At 43.7% G+C, this 23,315-nt stretch overlaps 1 protein-coding gene across 1 annotated transcript; it reads left to right on the top strand.

Annotated features, from left to right (window-relative positions):
• The first annotated feature begins 1,184 nt into the window (after positions 1-1,184).
• On the top strand, positions 1,185-22,287 carry LOC129819911 (ELMO domain-containing protein 1-like). Its single transcript, XM_055876606.1, has 10 exons — positions 1,185-1,350; positions 1,798-1,884; positions 13,689-13,834; positions 14,056-14,084; positions 14,211-14,308; positions 14,953-15,082; positions 15,616-15,749; positions 16,022-16,090; positions 18,067-18,200; positions 18,785-22,287. The coding sequence occupies exons 2-10, from the start codon at positions 1,868-1,870 to the stop codon at positions 18,958-18,960; spliced, it is 933 nt and encodes a 310-aa protein (XP_055732581.1). The 5' UTR covers positions 1,185-1,350; positions 1,798-1,867; the 3' UTR covers positions 18,961-22,287.
• The last annotated feature ends 1,028 nt before the right edge of the window (positions 22,288-23,315 follow it).

Below are 23,315 nucleotides of genomic sequence, written 5' to 3' on the forward strand. Positions count from 1 at the left end.
TCCTTAAGCCATTTTGTCACAACTTTGGAAGTATGCTTGGGGTCATTGTCCACTTGGAAGACCCATTTTCGACCAAGCTTTAACTTCCTGACTGATGTCTTGAGATGTGGCTTCAATATATCCACATACTTTTCATTCCTCATGATGCCATCTATTTTGTGAAGTGCACCAGTCCATCTTGCAGCAAAGCACCCTCACAACCTGATGCTGCCACCCCGTGCTTCACGTTTGGGATGGTGTTCAACGGCTTGCAAGCCTCCCCCTTTTTCCTCCAAACATAACGATGGTCATTATGACCAAACAGTTCAATTTTTCTTTAATCAGACCAGAGGACATTTCTCCAAAAAGTACGATCTTTGTCCCCATGTGCAGTTGCAAACCACAGTAAGGCTTTTTTTTATGGCGGTTTTGGAGCAGTGGCTTCTTCCTTGCTGATCAGCCTTTCAGGTTATGTCGATATAGGACTCGTTTTACTGTGGATACAGATACTTTTCTACCTGTTTCCTCCAGCACCTTCACAAGGTCCTTTGCTGTTGTCCTGGGATCGATTTGCACTTTTCACACCAAAGTACATTCATCTCTAGGAGACAGAACGCATCTCCTTCCTGAGCGTTATGGCAGCTCAGGAAGGGTCCCATTGTGTTTACACTTGCGTACTATTGTTTGTACAGATGACTGTGGTACCTTCAGGCATTTGGAAATTGCTCTCAAGGATGAACTAGACTTGTGGAGGCTGATTTCTTTAGATTTTCCCATGATGTCAAGCAAAGAGGCAGTGAGTTTGACGGTAGGCCTTGAAATACATCCACAGGTACACCTTCAATTGACTCAAATGATGTCAATTAGCCTATCAGAAGCTTCTAAGGCCATGACATAATTTTCTGGAATTTTCCAAGCTGTTTAAAGGCACAATCAGTTTTTGTGCCTCCAACCTAAGTCTATGTAAACTTCCGACTTCAACTGTATCATACGAAATGGGTGATGGACATCCACAAATTAATATATACACGAAACGTAACATATCATACCATAGAAAATTAAGTGTCTCGATTTAGAACAGAAAAATACGAAATGCTCCGAGACCAGGTTACAGCGCGAAGGTCAGTGTCTGGCGCGCGAGGCTAGGACTGGGCTGTCCCCCTCTCCACCACCGCGCGGCAGCAGAGACTCTGCATTGCTATGCTTTTCTATCGCTCAGTCTCCTCATCCCCTCAGTGATGCGATCATCATAGAGGAAGAACAGGTACCGGCAATCAAGTGAAGACGACAACCGCACCACAAAAGCGCAGCTGCTACCTGCGGCAATCTATTGCGTCTTTGGCCGCCTCCTCTCGTTCCCTTTTCTTGCCTGTAAGTGTTTATTATTGATCCATTTGTAAATATGCTCATGTTCCTTTTTAGGAAGCGCGATTGATTTGTGTTACTCCAGAGCTCGGATTATGCATGATGTGATTGGGTGCTGATTATTAGCTTCGAGACATAAGGCTGTACCAAACAACACAACTGTGTGATTTATTTGCATTATAATGAGATGAATAATGTTAATTCCAGCATATTGCAGGAAGCCTAACCTGAAGAACTGGTAGGATAAGGCTATATCGATTCAATGTGGTTTACATTTCTCACAGCAACGTAGTTATCTATAGCCTATATAATCTGACAGCACAGCAGCACCATGGAAACTGTCCCGACAAAAATAAAACGAGCCATTCACCAGATATTAAACCGTGTAGGCCTATGTTTCGTATCAACAATGTAAAATTATGTTTTTCCTCTTCCCACTTGTTTTTTGTACAGGAATAAATTGTGTCGCTGGCCGTGAGTCAATTCTAAAGAGAAGAGGAACAAACGAGGCAAAACCATCAAAATGAAACATTATTTGAGGTAGGCAAATACAGGCTCTTTCTGCAAGGGATGTTTTAAGTTTTTTGTTTTAGAGATGGTCAGAACTTATTTTAATGATGTCTTGCCTGTCAACTCACATTGGCAAAGCCAAAAATGTTGTTTGCTTTCACTCATGTGGAGTGAAATTTAGGCTATAGCTCAAATGGTCCTTGAAGTCCTCCAAGTGTACATATTTGCATACATACTATGGATTATAAGCAATTGATAAACATCTTACATTTAAAAAGACTAACAAACCCAATTAAATGTACACCACATTATGTAGATCGCACTTTCTATGAGACAAACTGCCCTTGTCAGTGTGAGTGTGTGTGGTGCTAAAAGGACAGCTAAGCCAAATCAGTCAGGTCAGCCTGGCCTCAGAGCCATACAAATCAAATTGTATTTGTCATGTGCCGAATGCAATAGGTGTAGACCTCACCGTGAAATGCTTACTTACAAGCCCTTAACCAAAATGCAGTTCAAGAAATTGAGTTAAGAAAATATTTACTAAAGAAACTAAAGTTTAAAAAAAGGAAAAAAAGGAACACTAGAAAATTACATAACAATTACGAGGCTATATACAGGGGGTACCGGTACCGAGTCAACGTGCGGAGGTACAGGTTAGTCAATGTAAATTGTAAAGTGACCATGAATAGATAAACAGCGAGTAGCAGCAGTGTAAAAATAAATGTAAATTGTCCTGGTGGCCATTTAATTAATTGTTCAGCAGTTCTAGACTTGGCGTTCCGGTATCGCTTGCCGTGCGGTAGCAGAGAGAACAGTCTATGGCTTGGGTGACTGGAGTCTTTGACAATTTTTTGGGCCTTCCTCTGACACCGCCTAGTATATACACTACAGTTCAAAAGTTTGGGGTCACTTAATGTCCTTGTTTTAAAAGAAAAGCACATTTTTCGTCCATTAAAATAACATCAAATTGATCAGAAATATAGTGTAGACATTGGTAATGTTGTAAATGACTACTGTAGCTGGAAACGGCTGATTTTTTATGGAATATCTACATAGGCGTACAGAGGCCCTGTAACGGGTGTCGTAATCCTCCTCCTCAAACGAGGAGAGGAGAGAAGGATCGAAAGACCAAAATGCAGCGGGTTGTGAATACATAATGAATTTTAATAAACAAGACGAAACTAAACACATGAAGAACACTTGATACTTTACAAAACAACAAAACGAAGTAAACAGACCTGGACACGAACTTACATACAACGTGAAGAACGCACGAACAGGAACAGACTACAAATACCTAACGACAATGAAACAGTCCCGTATGGTGCGCACATACACTGACACGGAAGACAATCACCCACAAACAAACAGTGAGAACCTCCTACCTTAATATGACTCTCAATTAGAGGAAAACGCAAAACACCTGCCTCTAATTAAGAGCCATACCAGGCAACCCAAAACCAACATAGAAACGGAAAACATAGACTGCCCACCCAAAACTCACGCCCTGACCATCACACACATACAAAACAACAGAAAACAGGTCAGGAACGTGACAGAACCCCCCCCCTCAAGGTGCGAACGCCGGGCGCACCAGCACAAAGTCCAGGGGAGGGTCTGGGTGGGCATCTGACCACGGTGGTGGCTCAGGCTCCGGACGCTGTCCCCACACCACCATAGTCACTCCCCGCTTCTGTATTCCCCTCCCAATGACCACCCTCCAACTAAAACCACCTAAATGAAGGGTCAGCACCGGGATAAGGGCCAGCACCGGGATAAGGGCCGGCACCGGGATAAGGGGCGGCAGGTCCTGGCTGAGGGACTCTGGCAGGTCCTGGCTGAGGGACTCTGGCAGGTCCTGGCTGAGGGACTCTGGCAGGTCCTGGCTGAGGGACTCTGGCAGGTCCTGGCTGAGGGACTCTGGCAGGTCCTGGCTGAGGGACTCTGGCAGGTCCTGGCTGAGGGACTCTGGCAGGTCCGGGCTGAGGGACTCTGGCAGGTCCGGGCTGAGGGACTCTGGCAGGTCCGGGCTGAGGGACTCTGGCAGGTCCGGGCTGAGGGACTCTGGCAGGTCCGGGCTGAGGGACTCTGGCAGGTCCGGGCTGAGGGACTCTGGCAAGTCCGGGCTGAGGGACAGCTCCTGACTGTGGGGCAGCTCATGACTGTAGGGCAGCTAATGACTGTAGGGCAGCTCATGACTGTAGGGCAGCTCATGACTGTAGGGCAGCTCATGACTGTAGGGCAGCTTCTGACTGGCTGGCGGCTCTGGCGGCTCCTGACTGGCTGGCGGCTCTGGCGGCTCCTGACTGGCTGGCGGCTCTGGCGGCTCCTGACTGGCTGGCGGCTCTGGCGGCTCCTGACTGGCTGGCGGCTCTGGCGGCTCCTGACTGACGGACGGCTCTAGCAGCTCCTGACTGACGGACGGCTCTAATGGCTCGGGACAGACGGGCGGCTCTAATGGCTCGTGGCAGACGGATGGCTCAGAAGGCGCTGTGCAGACGGATGGCTCAGAAGGCGCTGTGCAGACGGATGGCTCAGAAGGCGCTGTGCAGACGGATGGCTCAGAAGGCGCTGGGCAGACGGATGGCTCAGAAGGCGCTGGGCAGACGGATGGCTCAGAAGGCGCTGGGCAGACGGATGGCTCAGAAGGCGCTGGGCAGACGGATGGCTCAGAAGGCGCTGGGCAGACGGATGGCTCAGACGGCGCTGGGCAGACGGATGGCTCAGACGGCGCTGGGCAGACGGATGGCTCAGACGGCGCTGGGCAGACGGATGGCTCAGACGGCGCTGGGCAGACGGATGGCTCAGACGGCGCTGGGCAGACGGATGGCTCAGACGGCGCTGGGCAGACGGATGGCTCAGACGGCGCTGGGCAGACGGATGGCTCAGACGGCGCTGGGCAGACGGATGGCTCAGACGGCGCTGGGCAGACGGATGGCTCAGATGGCGCTGGGCAGACGGATGGCTCAGACGGCGCTGGGCAGACGGATGGCTCAGACGGCGCTGGGCAGACGGATGGCTCAGACGGCGCTGGGCAGACGGATGGCTCAGACGGCGCTGGGCAGACGGATGGCTCAGACGGCGCTGGACAGACAGATGGCTCAGACGGCGCTGGGCAGACAGATGGCTCAGACGGCGCTGGGCAGACAGGCAGTGCAGAAGGCGTTGGGCAGACGGCCGACTCTGCCCTGCTGAGGCGCACAGTAGGCCTGGTGCGTGGTGCCGGAACTGGAGGTACCGGGATGACGGCACGCACTTCAAGGCTAGTGCGGGGAGCAGGAACAGGGCACACTGACCTCTCGAAGCGCACTATAGGCCTGGTGCGTGGTACCGGAACTGGAGGTACCGGGCTGAGGGCACGCACCTCAGGGCGAGTGCGGGGAGAAGGAACAGTGCGTACAGGGCTCTGGAGACGCACAGATGGCTTAGTGCGTGGTGCCGGAACTGGAGGCACTGGGCTGGAGACACGCACCATAGGGAGAGTGCGTGGAGGAGGAACAGGGCTCTTAAAACGCACTGGAAGCCTGGTGCGTGGTGTAGGCACTGGTGGTACTGGGCTGGGGCGAGGAGGTAGCGCCGGAAATACCGGACCGTGCAGGCGTATTGGCTCCCTTGAGCACTGAGCCTGCCCAACCTTACCTGGTTGCATGCTCCCCGTAGCCCGTCCAGTGCGGGGAGGTGGAATAACCCGCACTGGGCTGTGTTGGCGAACCGGGGACACCATGCGTAAGGCTGGTGCCATGTAAGCCGGCCCAAGGAGACGTACTGGTGGCCAGATATGTAGGGCCGGCCTCATGACATTTGGCTCAATGCCCAATCTAGCCCTACCAGTGCGGGGAGGTGGAATAACCCGCACTGGGCTATGCACCCGTACAGGAGACACCGTGCGCTCTACTGCGTAACACGGCGTCTGCCCGTACTCCCGCTCCCCACGGTTAGCCTGGGAAGTGGACGCAGGTCTCCTACCTGCCCTCGGCCCACTACCTCTTAGCCCCCCCCCCCCAAGAAATTTTAGGGTAGTACTTGCGGGCTTCCAGCCTTGCTTCCGTGCTGCCTCCTCATAACGTCGCCTCTCCGCTTTCGATGCCTCCAGCTCCGCTTTGGGGCGGCGACACTCCACTGGCTCTGCCCAGGGTCCTTTACCGTCCAGGATCTCTTCCCATGTCCAATCCTCCTTTTCCCACTGCTGCTGTCGTTGCTGTCCGTTAACCCGCTGCTTGATCTGGGTTTGGTGGGTGATTCTGTAACGGGTGTCGTAATCCTCCTCCTCAAACGAGGAGAGGAGAGAAGGATCGAAAGACCAAAATGCAGCGGGTTGTGAATACATAATGAATTTTAATAAACAAGACGAAACTAAACACACGAAGAACACTTGATACTTTACAAAACAACAAAATGAAGTAAACAGACCTGGACACGAACTTACATACAACGTGAAGAACGCACGAACAGGAACAGACTACAAATACCTAACAACAATGAAACAGTCCCGTATGGTGCGCACATACACTGACACGGAAACAATCACCCAGAAACAAACAGTGAGAACCTCCTACCTTAATATGACTCTCAATTAGAGGAAAACGCAAAACACCTGCCTCTAATTAAGAGCCATACCAGGCAACCCAAAACCAACATAGAAACGGAAAACATAGACTGCCCACCCAAAACTCACGCCCTGACCATCACACACATACAAAACAACAGAAAACAGGTCAGGAACGTGACAGTCCCATTATCAGCAACCATCACTCCTGTGTTCCAAAGGCACGTTGTGTTAGCTAATCCAAGTTTATCATTTTAAAAGGCTAATTGATCATTAGAAGACCATTTTGCAATTGTTAGCACAGCTGAGAACTGTTGTGTTGATTAAAGAAGCAATAAAACTGGCCTTCTTTAGACTAGTTGAGTATCTGGAGCATCAGCATTTGTGGGTTCGATTACAGGCTCAAAATGGCCAGGAACAAAGACCTTCTTCTGAAACTCATCAGTCTATTCTTGTTCTGAGAAATGAAGGCTATTCCATGCGAGAAATTGCCAAGAAACTGAAAATCTCATACAATGCTGTGTACTACTCTACCAAAATAGAAAGAGGAGTGGGAGGCCCCGGTGCACAACTGAGCAAGAGGACAAGTACATTATAGTGTCTACTTTGAGAAACAGTCGCCTCACAAGTCCTCAACTGGCAGCTTCATTAAATATTACCCGCAAAACACCAGTCTCAACGTCAACAGTGAAGAGGCGACTCCGGGATGCTGGCCTTCTAGGCAGAGTTACTCTGTCCAGTGTCTGTGTTCTTTTGCCCATCTTAATCTTTTCTTTTTATTGGCCAGTCTGAGAAATGGCTTTTGAGAAATGTACTTTTCTTTGAAACTCTGCTTGAGTTTAATTATTTCCCCATAATCTCCAAAGTGTTCTCTTTCAATTGCTACCATAGTCATGCATATGCTTTTTATAGTTCTTCTGTTAGAAACATTTGGCCCTATACATATAGGCACATTTCCACGAATGTAAGGGGTTAACCAAATTCACCTAACCTGCTATGTAAATTCTCGTTGTTCGCTCTTCTAACTACCAATGTAAATTTTCCCCATAATTGTCCTTTGTTGTTACAACGCAACCTGGTCTCAGATAAATTATATCATCCAATTTGTATTATATTGTATGACCGGGTTAGAAGTATGATACTACACATCCTCTAACTCGTGTGATATTGTACGACCGCTATTCCATTAATAATGTAACCTAACGTAATATATCACACTAAATGGAGGGAACAAATGTACATACCAAATCCTACAAATTGCCCTGAGACCAGGTTGGCCAGGTATAGGAGAATAGACATACTGTATCTTTACTTTTAGTGAAGTATGACAATTGAATTGGGTGTTAGTGGTCAAAATTAAACTGCGATTCTGGTGTAATATTTTATTATTCCATTTTATAGAGAAGCTTTACAGGAGCACAGAACACTTTATTTCATGAGGATAGGATTTACCATTGTTGAGATATTTTCTTTTCAAGTGATTGAAAAAGGTCGCGGAAAGGTCAATCTTAATCCCTAGTCAATAATGGCACCAAATCACCTGTCTAGAATCTTAAATTCAACACGTTTTGTCCAAGATAGGGTGGTCATATTGTTTTGACATTTTCAGGGCTGATGTAAATGATTCTATTGAAAGTAACATTTATGAAAGGCATTATTATGCAAAAGTTGCACTTAATATGAAAATGAGGCAGCACGGAATACATAATTACAGTAATTTATGACCAATAATTTCAGGTAGGGTGGTCATATTATTAGCAAATCATAATGTTTATGCAAAACTGAGAGTTGGTAATAATTTGAAGCAATTTATGAAATTAGAATGCTACTTTTTATACTTATTTATGCAAACTAGATACTTAATATGGCTAATTGTTATTACAGAATGTTAAGCCCATTAATTTAAATTAAGGTGGTCATATTGTTAACATACTGAATATTGATGTTTTATGCAGAACTGAGAGGTTGTAACAATTTTTTAAATTAATACCAAATAATAAATATTAAAAAATATGAATTATGCAAATTAGTTAGTGAAGTACAATGTTCCATTGGGATATTTCTTTACGCTTCTGCTCATACAACTTTTAAGCTAGACACATCAAACAAACTTTAAAAAAAGTTACATTTGCAGCACAAAACTGACCGTCTTGTCTGTGCAGTGTGTGTGTGTGAATGTGGGCGTGCGTGCATGCGTATTTGTGTATATGTTAACCCCGGTGTCCTGGCTAAATTCCCAATCTGGCCCTCAAAACATCATGGTCACCTAATAATCCCCAGTTTACAATTGGCTCATTCATCCCCCTCCTCTCCCCTGTAACTATTCCCCAGGTCGTTGCTGCAAATGAGAACGTGTTCTCAGTCAACTTACCTGGTAAAATAACGGTAAAAAAATAAAAAAAATAATAAAATAAAAAATAAATATGTGAAAGATATGTGACATTTTAGACACAAAAAAGGGGAGGAGATTACATGAAACATTATTAGGCCTATATTCAATCTAAAATGCAACACAGACACACACAGCCTAACACAGACACAAACTTCTCAATAAGTCTGAACTGTAACACAGAAGGCTACGCTACTAGTCTAATAACATAGCTTACTTCTAAGGTAGACCTACACCTGAGTTGGTTTACATTGTAATGTTACATTTGGTGTTGAATAGTTACTCTAGTGATGGGAGGATGAACTGCACAGCTGCCTGCTAGCCACCTGCACAGCAAGATAGATGGGACACATTTTCAATTCACTGGTATTTAGCTATGTTGTTATGTGGGGCTTTAGCCACTGAATTCTGGTAGATTACAATTCAAATAATAAAATCACTCATAGAATTTGCAGCTGGCACAATACAGCCACTGCAGAGCAGTACCCTTACCTCAGCGAACGGCGTCAAGCCAACAAACAGCCCCTCACACAGCTAACTAGCATCTCATCATGAAAACGGGTGGGGATGTGAATTTAGACCAATCCCTGACGAACCATACACCAAAATGTAGCTATGAAGCTCTACTTTGTAACCTGTTTTTTTCATGTCTCTGAAAACATTTGAATGACAGCAGCAAAGGAAACACTTTTTACCTTATGTTTCAGTCCAAGGATGTCTGATGACCGTAAAACAACACCCTCAGGACTTTCCCATACTTGTTGGCAATACAAGGTCACATCGAGCGTACTCTGGTCGCGAAGAGCAAATATGAACAGGGTTTCAGAAAAATGTCTGTCCCACAGAATCGAACGTTCTAAGCACATCTCTTACTTTATATTTGGGCTCATATTGCGTAAATATTATAATGTACAGTATTGAGATTTTTAGACATGGTTAATAACTTCCACATTCATGTCTTTAAATTATTTATTATGCATTTTGATGACCACATTGACATTTAGTGAAAATTGATTTGATCACTGCTGTCTTTTGTAGAACTCTCACTTAGCGTCCATTGTTTGTCACGTCACCTAACACCCTAATAAAACTGCACATTTTCTCTCATCCTCATGACATTTTCTTCCACCCACAAACGAATGTATGGCTATGTCGCTGTCTTCAACACCATTGTGCCCTCCAAGCTCGTCACCAAGCTTGGGACCCTGAGACTGAACACTTCCCTCTGCGACTGGATCCTGGACTTCCTTATGGGCCGACCCCAGGTGGTAAGAGTAGGCAACAACACCTCTGCCACACTGACCCTCAAAACGAGGCCTCCCAGGGATGTGTGCTTAGCCCCCTCCTGTACACCCTGTTCACCCATGACTGTGTGGCCACGCACAACTTCAAGTTCATCATCAAGTTTGCTGATGACCAGTGTTGTGGGGGTAACGTGTTAGAAGTAATCAGATTACTTTTATGAGTACAGTAACGTGTTACTTTTTAAAATTGGGTAATATTATTACAGTTACTTTGTGAAAAAATGTGTGCGTTACTTTCAGAATAATTTCTCTACTGGGCGAGTTTTTCCATGATCTGATCTCGACTTGTTTCCTCATTTAGTTGTTTGGAGAAATGTCATCACAGCTGCTGTCCATAGAATTGTATAGAGGGTGCAACTCTGATCTTTGCCATTGATCGCTTTTGTGATAGCAAAGCCCATATAGGGCTTTTCCGTTAGTGACAAGTGTGCCCTGTATACATCTCTATGGTTCCGTGTACGTGCGGTCTTTAAACAGAACTGGCGGTTTGAGAGAAAGATTTTGATTGAAAAGATAGGAAATCTGTACAGATGTTTGGCTTACAGTATATATGGCTAATTAAGCAGCCCATATATAGAGCAGCACTTGTAGACTAGCACAGGAAAGCAGCGCCACTGATGAAAGGTGAAACTAGTGATCGAACCTGAGTTAGTAGAGGGCGTGCGGCTCGCCTTGCTCTCTCTGACAGTCAAACAAAAGGTGAGATTTAAATATTTTTTTCATGAAAGTAATGCAAAGTAATATAACTATTAATAAAAGAAGTTACTTTTCACAACACATGTAATATTGTAAAGTAACACCTTTCAAGTAACCCATCCCAACACTGCTGACAACACGACAGTGGTAGGCCTGATCACCAACGGCAATAGGATCATCTAAAGATAGGAGGTGAGAGACCTGGCAGTGTGGTGGCAGCACAACAGCCTCTCCCTCAATATCAGCAAGAGCAAGAAGCTGATCATGGACTACAGGAAACAGGGGCGGGTGCACATCGACAGGACCACAGTGGAGAGGGTCAAGAGCTTCACGTTCATCTGTGTCAACATCACTGAGGACTTAACATAATCCTCTCACACCAGCACAGTTGTGAAGAAGAATTTGGTATGGCCCCTCAGCTCCTCAGGAACCTTTACAGCTGCACCATCAACAGCATCCTGACTGGTTGCACGCAGGACGTACAGTTGGCCAGCATCCCGGAGTCGCCTCTTCACTGTTGGAGTTAAGACTGTTGTTTTGCGGGTACTATTTAATGAAGCTGCCAGTTGAGGACTTGTGAGGCGTCTGTTTCTCAAAGTAGAGACTCTAATGTACTTGTCCTCTTGCTCAGTTGTGCACCGGGGCCTCCCACTCCCCTTTCTATTCTGGTTGGAGCCAGTTTGGTCTGTTCTGAGAAGGGAGTAGGACACAGCGTTGTACGACATCTTCAGTTTCTTGGCAATTTCAAGCATGCAATAGCCTTCGTTTCTCAGAACAAGAATAGACTGATGAGTTTCAGAAGAAAGTCCTTTGTTTCTGTTCATTTTGAGCCTGTAATCGAACCCACAAATGCTAATGCTCCAGATACTCAACTAGTCTAAAGGGGGCCATTTTTATTGCTTCTTCTTCAACAGTTTTCAGCTGTGCTAACATAATTGCAAAAGGGTTTTCTAATGATCAATTAGCCTTTTAAAATGATAAACTTGGATTAGCTAACACAATGTGCCATTGGAACACAGGAGTGATGGTTGCTGATAATGGGCCTCTGTACGCTTATGCAGATATTCCATAAAAAAATCAGCCGTTTCGATCTACAATAGTCATTTACAACATTAACAATGTCTAGACTGTATTTCTGATCAATTTGATGTTATTTTAATGGACAGAAAATGTTATTTTCTTTTAAAACAAGGACATTTCTAAGTGACCCCAAACTTTTGAATCTACATATATACCTCAAATACATTAGTTATACTATTTTCATATTGAATATTGCACTGTTGGGTAGTGTTTGTTAAGCATTTCACTGTAATTATGCATGTGACATATAAAACTGGAACTTGAACGATTGTGTGTAGGCTAGGCCTACCAGCCTTTTAATTACTGTGCGAATGTACAAGCGCTCTCCGCCTTCTCACGTGTCCCTTGGCAGTGCTTGGTGATGCTCACGGGTTGTCCACGGGCTAATGGAGTTGGCTAACGTATGATTGAGTGCGCCCTGCGTAAGGCTGCTTAGCATGCCAGTTCCGTTGTCAGGCAGTGAGGAGAGAAAATAGTTCCCCAGGATGTGTGGTCTGTGATCAATACGCCCAGTGGACATGTGTTAGATAGATAGGCTACACTGCTGCTGTGTACCCTTTCATACTGTCATCTGCTTCATATTAGGCTATTATCACATTTGAAACACATTTTAAAGCGGTAGTGGTGTTCACTTTGTGTCTGTGTTGGCACTTGCCTTGTCAGGTACTCTGTTCGATATGGGCCATGAACCACAGCTCTCACTCCATCTTATCACCTCCAACCAGGTTCACCTAAGTAGATAGATAGATAATAATAACAACTTTATTTGTATAGCGCTTTTCAATATAGGTAACAACGTCCATCGCGTCATAAAATAATCAAACAAAAGTACCAACAAAGAAACAAAGACAGGAGGAAGGAGAATGAAAAAAGATAGCTAATTAAAATCATACATTGAAATCATACAATAAAAGCATCTTCATAAAAGTGTGTCTTCAGCAGGGATTTAAAAAGAGGCACTGAATCTGCAAGCCTGATCTCCTCTGGCAGACCACTGCAAAGTCTTAGGGCCCTTTCATTTTCAACCTAGACTTTGGAATTGTCAATAATGTAGAGAAGCTATTAGGTGTGATATGATTACATGTTCTAAAAGCTGCAGCATTTTGAACTAACCGTAGACAATGGAGGGATTTCTGACTGAGATGTGTACAAAGAGTTACAGTAATCTAGGCATGAGGAAATGGAAGCATGTATAACTTTCTCCAGATCGTGACTGAAATAAAAGACTTCACTTATATATTTCTTAGATGATTAAAGCAGGTGAGATAGATAGTGTATATAGAGAATGTGTAGAAAGCTGAATAGATACAGTAGAACACACACGCACACACACTTGAAAAGGACATACACTCACACTGTCATCTTCTCTCATCTCCATGGAAAAGGAGTGAAAGTGGTCCTGTAGTTCTAGCCTACATTAGGACACACACTCACTCAGACGGACAGACAAAAATACCACACACACACACACACACACACACACACACACACACACACACACACACACACACACACACACACACACACACACACTGAGGTGGAGAGGGAGAGAGTGGAGGTAGTGTGTTTTTGCCAGGGCAGCTATTGGACTGATCAATTAAACATTGAACAACAACACAACTGAAGAGCTGTGAAAGACTATGGGATTCAGACATTTTAAAAAGTACCCTTACTTTAAGCTGGTGGGAAATGTGAATTTGCTGGGGTATGGGGTGTGAGGGGAACACTTTGTGGGTGAATTGTGCCAATAAAAGGTGCAAAAAGACTTCTTCTACCCCCCCCCCTCTTCCCCCCTTCCCTCTCTCTCTCCCTGCTGTAGGGTGGTGACACAGTTCTTTGTGTTCCTGTACTGTAAATGTCTGTGGCGAGGCCTAAAGTTTGTGATCAGGAAGGTCACGGGGTGGTGTGAACTGCAGCGGATTTGCTACAACATCAAGCCAGGGGCCCGCAGGACCCTTAAGATTGGTATGCCTACTTATTGCCTGAGAGGAATTGTTTTATGTAGGTCCAATTTATTGCCTTAATATTTAATTTAATCTGTTATCGATGTTGATTTAGTGTGAGACATATGTAGGCTATGATAATGGTAAAAGGTGTTGAGTGGAACTGTGAATTTGAAAAAGGATTGTGAGCATTTCCTTTTGAACCTACCAATTGGAAATTCTCTTCTTGTTTTTCCCATTCAGAGTCCTCTCTCAGGTACTCAAAGAATGAGGTGAGTGGCATACACTTGAGGGGTAAAATATATATTTTTTTACTTATACACTTTATACACTTTATACAGAACTGTGATGATGCAATGTACTCACCTCCTTATCCTCTTCCTCCTCCTCCTCTCCAGCTGTGCCAGTCTGCCCTCAGTGCTCACCCAGACCGTGTGGAGAAAACCATTGATAACATCCTGACCCTGAAGAAGATCAACCCTGACTCTAACCCACAGTAATATCATGTTTAGCACTGGATCTGTTTATCACTGTGCGTAATTGGCACAGGCAGAATTAACCGCTATAATAAAGTACTGAGTTCCACCAAGCTATCTTTTAAGGTTCTAAACGTGCCTGTCCAAACTACATGAATTGATTTGTACTCTATTCAGATTACTACTGACCAGGATTGAAACACCTACAGTAGGCCGTGATTTAATCCAAGGCGCGTTATAGCACAGGTATAGCCGACAATCACTTTTAAAATACATTTTCCCTGACATTTTCTGAGATTGCATTTTTGGCAAACTCTGCACTTCGTCTCTAACGCACATTAACTTGAAGAGACCGTTATAGTGCCCTGCGCTATAACACACCTTGGATTGAATCCTGTCCCTAGAGTGTTTACCAAAGGAGCCTCCAAAATAGATATGATATCACAGACCTCAAGGCTCATCCAGGCTAAGCCATAGGAGAAGCACTGGGTCGTGTTCATTAGGGTACACCGTAGCTTAACGTCTCAGAATTTCGTATAAGAAAATACCAGAACAGTCCCTCCCCATTTTATTCCATTGTCTTCTGTTTAGTGTCAGTTGAACATGACCCTGTAGCAGTACGTCACCTCCAGACTAACCTTGTCATGGCTGTATCTTTCCCCAGGCTGGGCATCTCCCTCCAGGCCAGCCTCTTCCAGATCGTGGGCTACCGTGGCCTGGTGGCGGAGGTGGAGACGCTACGCAGGGAGCCATACGACTTTGAGAACCCCGACCACGAGGAGATGCTGATGAAGGTTAGGCGGAATGGATTAGATTATAACACATTATTATAATGCATTATAAAGTGCATTATAAAGTGCTACTATTGTCACCACTATTTAATGTCTGTGTTGAGATACTGACCTGTGCTTACTGGAATTGATATAAAGTAGCTAGAAAGGTAGAGTTTCTATGCTTTCTATAGTTGGGGGGTTAGAGTGGGGTTAGTTACTCAGTCTCGGGTAGGTACAGTATATAATCGGATCCCCTGCTCAGAGTGTAAGGTGACTGAATTGCTGACATAGTGCAAACACTGACCTAATGCAGTTGTTGTTTGCTATGTTTCAAAACGGCCAGGTACTGAATATCAGGTCCCATATTCATAAAGTGTCTCAGAGTAGGATTGCTGATCTAGGATCAGTTTAGCCTTTTAAATCATAATAAATAAGAATATATTGACAGAGGGGACTTGATCCTAGCACTTTATGATTACGGGATCTGTATTAATTTACTGATAGCAGTAAGTAGTCTCTCCTTGATTAAAACGTTTGTGTTTGTCCTTTTGTAGCTGTGGAAGACACTGCGTCCTGATTCATCACTCACCGGGCGGATCTCCAAGCAGTGGTGTGAGATCGGTTTCCAAGGCAATGACCCCAAGACCGACTTCAGGGGAATGGGTTTACTGGGTCTACACAACCTTCTGTGAGTGTGTGTGTGTGTGTGTGTGTGTGTGTGTGTGTGTGTGTGTGTGTGTGTGTGTGTGTGTGTGTGTGTGTGTGTGTGTGTGTGTGTCTGAGTAATATGAGTCACTGTACTGTACAAATGTTATCCTCTGCAGACAAGGACCAGACAGTAGTACATGAGTGATTAATAATCCATGTTGTTATGACCAGTAATAATGTGAAGGGACATAGAGACAATCCTGTACAATGCTGGTTTATGTTTCCCTTGTGTTTTATCTTCCTCTACCATAGATATTTTGCTGAGCATGACAAGGCCACCGCTCTCCAGGTGCTTTATGACTCCCTCCAGCCCAAACACAGGTGGGTCCGTCCCCATTTACCCCTTCTTGACCCGCCCCTGACCTATGGCATAGAGATTGCCGCTTGATTTATCTCAACCACTTACAACACACTATGAAGAATGATCTGTCCAGGACCCACCAATGACTGCTAGATATTTTGTAGGATTTGTATTTTGTACCCATCATGCTTGTTTGTCAGCTCACCATCTCATCCCGCGTTCCAGGCCGACTACATTGCAGACACCTCCCAGATTTCACTACGCACTGGATAGGTGTTTAACATATTATCTAGCCACATCATATGATAAAGCAATCGGGAGCCCGCCTGTGCAGTCGATGAAATGGCACTTAACCACTGATTGATGGCAACGTCTGCAATTGAGTTGGCCTGGAACGCGACCTACTGTATATGATTATGCACTGGAGTCACACAAGCTCTCAACATAACAAAGCCCCACTATTGAAACCTGATTGGAGCAAATCAAATAAAAAAGGGAAATCCCTATCAGAAGTCTTGAACTCTATTTCCCATCAGACCTCTTTTAGACCAAACTGGTTAGGCTAGACTGTGGCTGTGTCAGTCTATAGCTGCAATTCATAGTACGCACTTGGATGACCGCAGTTATGCATAGCGTTTTTATTTCTATTTGGCACATTTGCTTTGATCTACCTCTCACTGGGCACATTCACTATCAGTCTTTCTCCGCTGCCATTCTCTCCATCCCTCTCACCGCGGAGTAGCATTCCCAAAGAGGCAAGGTACTACTTCACCATTTCACTTCCATACTGACCAATTCATCTGCAACGTTTTTTTAATTGTTAATTCTATTTTTACACACTTGTTATTGTTATGCATTCCATTCATTAATTCCAATGAGTTAAAGACTCTAGATAGTAAAGGATGTTGTCATTCGAAACCAGATCGTGGCACGGTCTTTGCACAACTCGTCTTGTTTCATTAGCTGATGTACCGCAGAAGTACTGTAGCCTGGTTCCAGTTCTATTTGCGCCGTCTTGCCAGCAGTGTCAGTGGGTTTGAAAAAGGCCACTGTCTTTGCTCCTGGGTGAGTCATCTGCCTTCAACCTGACTTAACTTTGATAAGCACCATGGCTTCAGTGTGTGTGAAGTACACAGACAGAAATGTACATGGTCTACTTGCACTACAATAGTCCATGATGTGGATTTTAAATCTGAACAAGACCTTTCGTTATTTTCACCCAATAATATCCTGTGAGGTCCTTAAGCTGACTCCACATTACAAGGGTAAGACTGTAAACAGTTCCATTTAGTCCATATGCGCTAGTGCCTACTGCCTACTCAAGTTGTGTGAAACAAGCAAGTGCAGAGGGAAGCACAGAGGCGTAAGTACAGCTAAAAAGATTGACTCTGTTCCAGCTTCAGATAAAAGGTGATATACTGTACAGGTAACTGTCAAAATAATGGAAACCACTTGAGTAAACGAGGAATTAAAAGCATATTGAAAGCAGGTTCTTCCACACAAGTGTGGTTCCTGAGTTAATTAAGCAATTAACATCCCATTATGCTTAGGGTCATGTATAAAAATGCTGGGCATGCCATTATGTTTGCTAACATGGCTATACCCCCATAGGATGACAATGCCCCCATCCACAGGGCATGAGTGGTCGCTGAATGGTTTGACGAGCATGAAAACGATGTAAGCCATATGCCATGGCCGTCTCAGTCACCAGATCTCAACCCAATTGAACACTTATGGGAGATTCTCGAGCGGCGCCCGCGACAGCGTTTTCTACCACCATCAACAAAACAGTGTTTTCCACCACCATCTTTCTCGTGGAAGAATGCTGTCGCATCCCTCCAATAGAGTTCCAGACACTTGTAGAATGTATGTCAAGGTGCATTGAAGCTGTTCTGGCTCATGGTGGCCCAATGCCCTATAAAGACACTTTATGTTGGTGTTTCCTTTATTTTGGCAGTTACCTGTTAATCTATATGTTTATAACTGTTTGTTCTAGATACTCCTTTGCCATCGTGGGCATCAACATCACAGACCTGGCCTACTCTCTGCTAGTGAGCGGAGCCCTGAAGACCCACCTGTACAACGTAGCCCCGGAGATGCCCAGCCTCAGCCACTTCCAGCAGACCTTCTGTGAGTGGAAACCATTGTGCCCAAAATGGCAACCTATTCCCTATGTAGTGTACTACAAAATGGCAACGTATTCCCTATATAGTGTACTACTTTTGACCAGAGCCCAACAGGGTGCCATTTCAGATGCAGTCTTTGAGTGTTAAATCTGCTAGCATATGTGACGGATATATTGATACTGTATATCGATATAACTTGATATCAGAACGGCACACTTATACAGTATCAGTCATGACATCGTCCCTTTCTTCACACTACTATCGATCTGCATGCCTTCAACTTGTTAAACATAAAATATTGTGAGAATCCCTAGTATCTTCCCCTGCAATATCGTTTTATCCCAATATCATGTTATCATATTTTTTGTCGTATCTTTCCCTAAAATATGATACCATCGTCCCACCCTTACCTACTACCTTACCGGTTTTATTCTGGTCCATCTTTGTGGTCCTTGCCGCCTTGCCCCAGATCTGGTTGTGTTGTATAGCTAACTATGAGCATATGAATTGGCAAGACAACACAATCAGATCCAGGACCAGGCTACTGTGATTCGGTCCTGGATAACGGTCCTCCCCCTCCTCTCCCAGGTTACCTAATGCAGGAGTTCCATCGGTTCTGGATCGAGGACGACCCCTGTGACATCATGGAGTTCAACCGTGTGCGCTCCAAGTTCCACCGACGGGTGCTGCGACAGCTCAAGAACCCCGACATGGCACTGTGCCCCCACTTCGCCGCCTCTGACCTCCACCTGGTCAACCTCTAAACACACTCCCATTGACTAACCATCAACCTCTAACCCCTGACCTGTAACCTCCTCAACCATTCCTCCACCCTCCCAGTTACATCATGTCACTGCCAACTGCTCACCCAGCCAGCGCTCGCACACATTCTCTCTCACACACACACACGCTCACACACACGCTCTCACACACACCCACTCCTCCACACCCTGCCTATAAGTCCCACAGCGACTTCAGAACAACCAGCACCATACTGACGACCATGGTGATTGTAGCAGTCTAATCACTAGAAATAGATGCCGATTTTGTATGTTTGAAAAGATCCTGAGAACGCCTTCCTCGGCTCTCACAAACAAATAGTTGATGATAGATGGAAACAGTGTGTTGTTTTTAAATATTTTGTTTTAATCCTTCCACAAACCATAGCCCTAACCTGAACCACTCGGAATGAATACCTAAACTTAACTGACTTGTTTCTGTTTCAACCCTGTAACCACATGGAATTAACCCTGTAACCACGCGGAATTAATGAGTCAAAAATAGATGTTCATCCATAATAAGTCAAATTCTAAAGAGAGACTATGAGATCGTGTTTATTGTACGGGTGCATGATGAGGCTGCACCACATAGTAATTCACTGACTCGTTGTTATTCCTTGCATTAACGATTTGTGATTGTACGAAAGCCATTCGTTGCTGGTTATGTATTATTATTATACATTTTTAAAGAGATAGTTTACCCAAATTACAAAATGATATAGGAAACAAATATGTAATTTGGGTGAACTATCCCTTTAATTGAATCATCATAAAACAAGTGCTTTGTTTTCTCCAGCCTTGAATACATGTTGTAATGAATGTTCGGCCGTGAGACCAAAAAGATTTGAGGACATTTCAGGAGGCATGGCTTCTTCTCTACTATTACAGGGGGCAATAACAGTAGCACTGTCAGAAGTCACAAACTGAAAATGCCTCATAAGCTTCCTAATTACCTGAGCCATGTATTTATTCTATATTTATATATGTAGGATCTTAATTTGATCACTAATTTGTTGCTGAGAATTTTCCTGCAAATCAGGAAATGTAAACGTGTAGTTTGTAATTTCCACTTTGAAATTTCAGACTTGATTTTCAGACTTGCATCAAACCCTACAAAAATGTCCATTAATTATAATCCACATAATAATTCACATTTCCTGTTGCTACAGGATTATTTTCCTGCTGTAGCAAACTGGCTCAAATGAAGATCCTACATCTGTATATGGCTCTGTACTGCACTGAACTGTAATGTACTGTATAAGGAAGTCAGAGATACTGTCCAATCTTATATTGCCTAGCGTATTCATACAGAAGTGGTGAAGCAGCAAGGCTTTGTGTTACCATGTGTGGACAGACAATTATTGATTGGTTGATGAGGAGGATATGAGGGAATAAAAGTAGGCTAATAAACATTGATTGCTTTATGATACATAACCTGGAGAAAAGGGTACACTTAATGTCCTTTTTTTTAAGGAAAATCACATTTTTTGTCCATTAAAATAACATCAAATTGATCAGAAATATAGTGTAGACATTGGTAATGTTGTAAATGACGACTGTAGCTGGAAACGGATGATTTTTATTGGATTATCTACATAGGCGTACAGAGGCCCATTATCAGCAACCATCACTCCTGTGTTCCAATGGCACGTTGTGTTAGCTAATCCAAGCTTATAATTTTAAAAGGTTAATTGATCATTAGAAAACCCTTTTACAATTATGTTAGCACAGCTGAAAACTATTGTGCTAATTAAAGAAGCAATAAAACTGGTCTTCTTTAGACTAGTTTAGTATCTGGATCATTAGCATTTGTGGGTTCGATTACAGGCTCAAAATGTCCAGGAACAAAGACCTTTCTTCTGAAACTCGTCAATCTATTCTTGTTCTGAGAAATGAAGGCTATTGCATGCGAGAAATTGCCAAGAAACTGAACATCTCGTACAACACTGTGTACTACTCCCTTCACAGAACAGCACAAACTGGCTCTAAGCAGAGTAGATCTCAAACTAGACACTCTAATGTACTTGTCCTCTTGCTCAGTTGTGCACCGGGGCCTCCCACTCCTCTTTCTACTCTGGTTATGTGCATTTCTTTCAAAACAAGGACATTTCTAAGTGACCCCAAACTTTTGAACAGTAATGTATATTTGAGGTCAAGCGCATGATAAGAATTCTTCACAAGAGCAGTTTCCTTATAGCCAAAATGTAGACTAATGTGGAGAATTCACATTCATCAGAATAGCAGTTTGAAAACATTGTCATTTCTTTCATGAATGTTATTCAGCTATGTCCACGGTTGTTTGATTTGTAAATCTTTATTCAACTATGTCGACGATTACTCGATTTGATTGTTTTGATTGAATCCTTTATTATTTATTGAAAAGATACGCTAATATAATGTTTGTTTTGAACCAGTGCTGCCTGCGTGTTGTTTTATTCACTGTATGGCATAGTCAAAGAAAACTATGAGGTTACTTAATGTAACCAAGGTTGTTGGAAGGAAGACACCGCTCATATTTTAACACTTTCAGTGAGGAGGGACCGTTAATTCCCATAGAGCGGACTGTGAGCTGTGTCGAGTGACTGACAAGAAAAACCTACTTATACATATGAACTTACACCGATGCCTCTATACTGAATTCACATTTTGCTGTGTTGTATATTTTTCACTGTGACTAATTCATATTACAGTGACTGAAATAATATTCCAGGTGTGCATGTTTTGTACTCCCGGTGAACCAGGTAAAGACCACTGATGTCTAATGGTTATTTAAAGGGACATATTACACATTCATGAAAGCTTGTCAGGGATTTCAGTGAACATCACACATGTAATTATCATAGGCCTTCTTTTAAAAAGACTTGTCTGGTGTAAATGCCATGCTTGCACAGTTCCTTTCTTTGAAATAGTATTTCATGAACAGGTTTGTAACCTTTTAAATGAATGTCAATGCTTTCCAAAGTTTTGCAGCAGTTTACTTCAGTGAATGTCAACATGTGGTTTTAGTCCTGCTCGCACCTTTGCTCTTTCTTTCACTTTGCTGTCGTCAACAGTGCGCTATTGTAAATACATATCGCTGAAATACACTTTAGTGCAACAGTAATGTATTTGAGTGTTTTTGGGATTAATGATCAATAAAGATGTACATGAAGTTAGATATAAGCTGTTGTACATACTGCTTGAAGAAATGCTACTAAAGAGATCATCTTGAGACCAATATACATGATCAAACCCATAATGTCACTGCTCCTCCGGCATCTTGTGCTGCTTCTGTTTAAGCCTAGATCACAATAAAAGCTAAATATCATTAAAGGATCAATGTATTTGTATTTCTTCTGTGTCCATATAGTACAGTCGTATGAAAAAGTTTGGGCACCCCTGACAATTTCCATGATTTCCATTTATAAATAATTGGGTGTTTGGATCAGCAATTTCATTTTGATCTATCAAATAACTGATGGACACAGTAATATTTCAGTAGTGAAATTAGGTTTATTGGATTAACAGAAAATGTGCAATATGCATCAAAACAAAATTAGACAGGTGCATAAATTTGGGCACCCCAATAGAAAAATCACATCAATATTTGTTAGAGCCTCCTTTTGCTAAAATAACAGCCTCTAGATGCTTCCCATAGCCTCTAATGAGTGTCTGGATTCTGGATGAAGGTATTTCGGAACATTCCTCCTTACAAAACATCTCCAGTTCAGTTAGGTTTGATGGTTGCCGAGCATGCACAGCCCGCTTCAAATCATCCCACAGACTCTCAATGATATTCAGGTCTGGGGACTGGGATGGCCATTCCAGAACATTGTACTTGTTCCTCTGCATAAATGCCCGGTGAGATTTTGAGCAGTGTTTTGGGTTGTTGTCTTGTTGAAACATCCAGCGCCAGTGTAACATCAACTTTGTGACTGATTCTTCAACATTATTCCCAAGAATCTGCTGATATTGAGTGGAATCCATGCGACCCTCAACTTTAACAAGATTCCCAGTACCGGCACTGGCCACACAGCCCCACAGCATGATGGAACCCCCACCAAATTTGACTGTGGGTAACAAGTGTTTTTCTTGGAACGCTGTGTTCTTTTGCCGCCATGCATAACGTCCCTTGTTATGACCAAATAACTCAATCTTTGTTTCATCAGTCCACAGCACCTTATTCCAAAATGAAGCTGGCTTGTCCAAATGTGCGTTTGCATACCTCAAGCGACTCTGTTTGTGGCGTGTGCAGAAAAGGCTTCTTCTGCATCACTCTCCCAAACAGCTTCTCCTTGTGCAAAGTGCGCTGAATTGTTGAACAATGCACAGTGACACCATCTGCAGCAAGATGATGTTGT

Source organism: Salvelinus fontinalis, chromosome 2 (assembly GCF_029448725.1).
Source record: "Salvelinus fontinalis isolate EN_2023a chromosome 2, ASM2944872v1, whole genome shotgun sequence".
NCBI lineage: Eukaryota > Metazoa > Chordata > Actinopteri > Salmoniformes > Salmonidae > Salvelinus > Salvelinus fontinalis.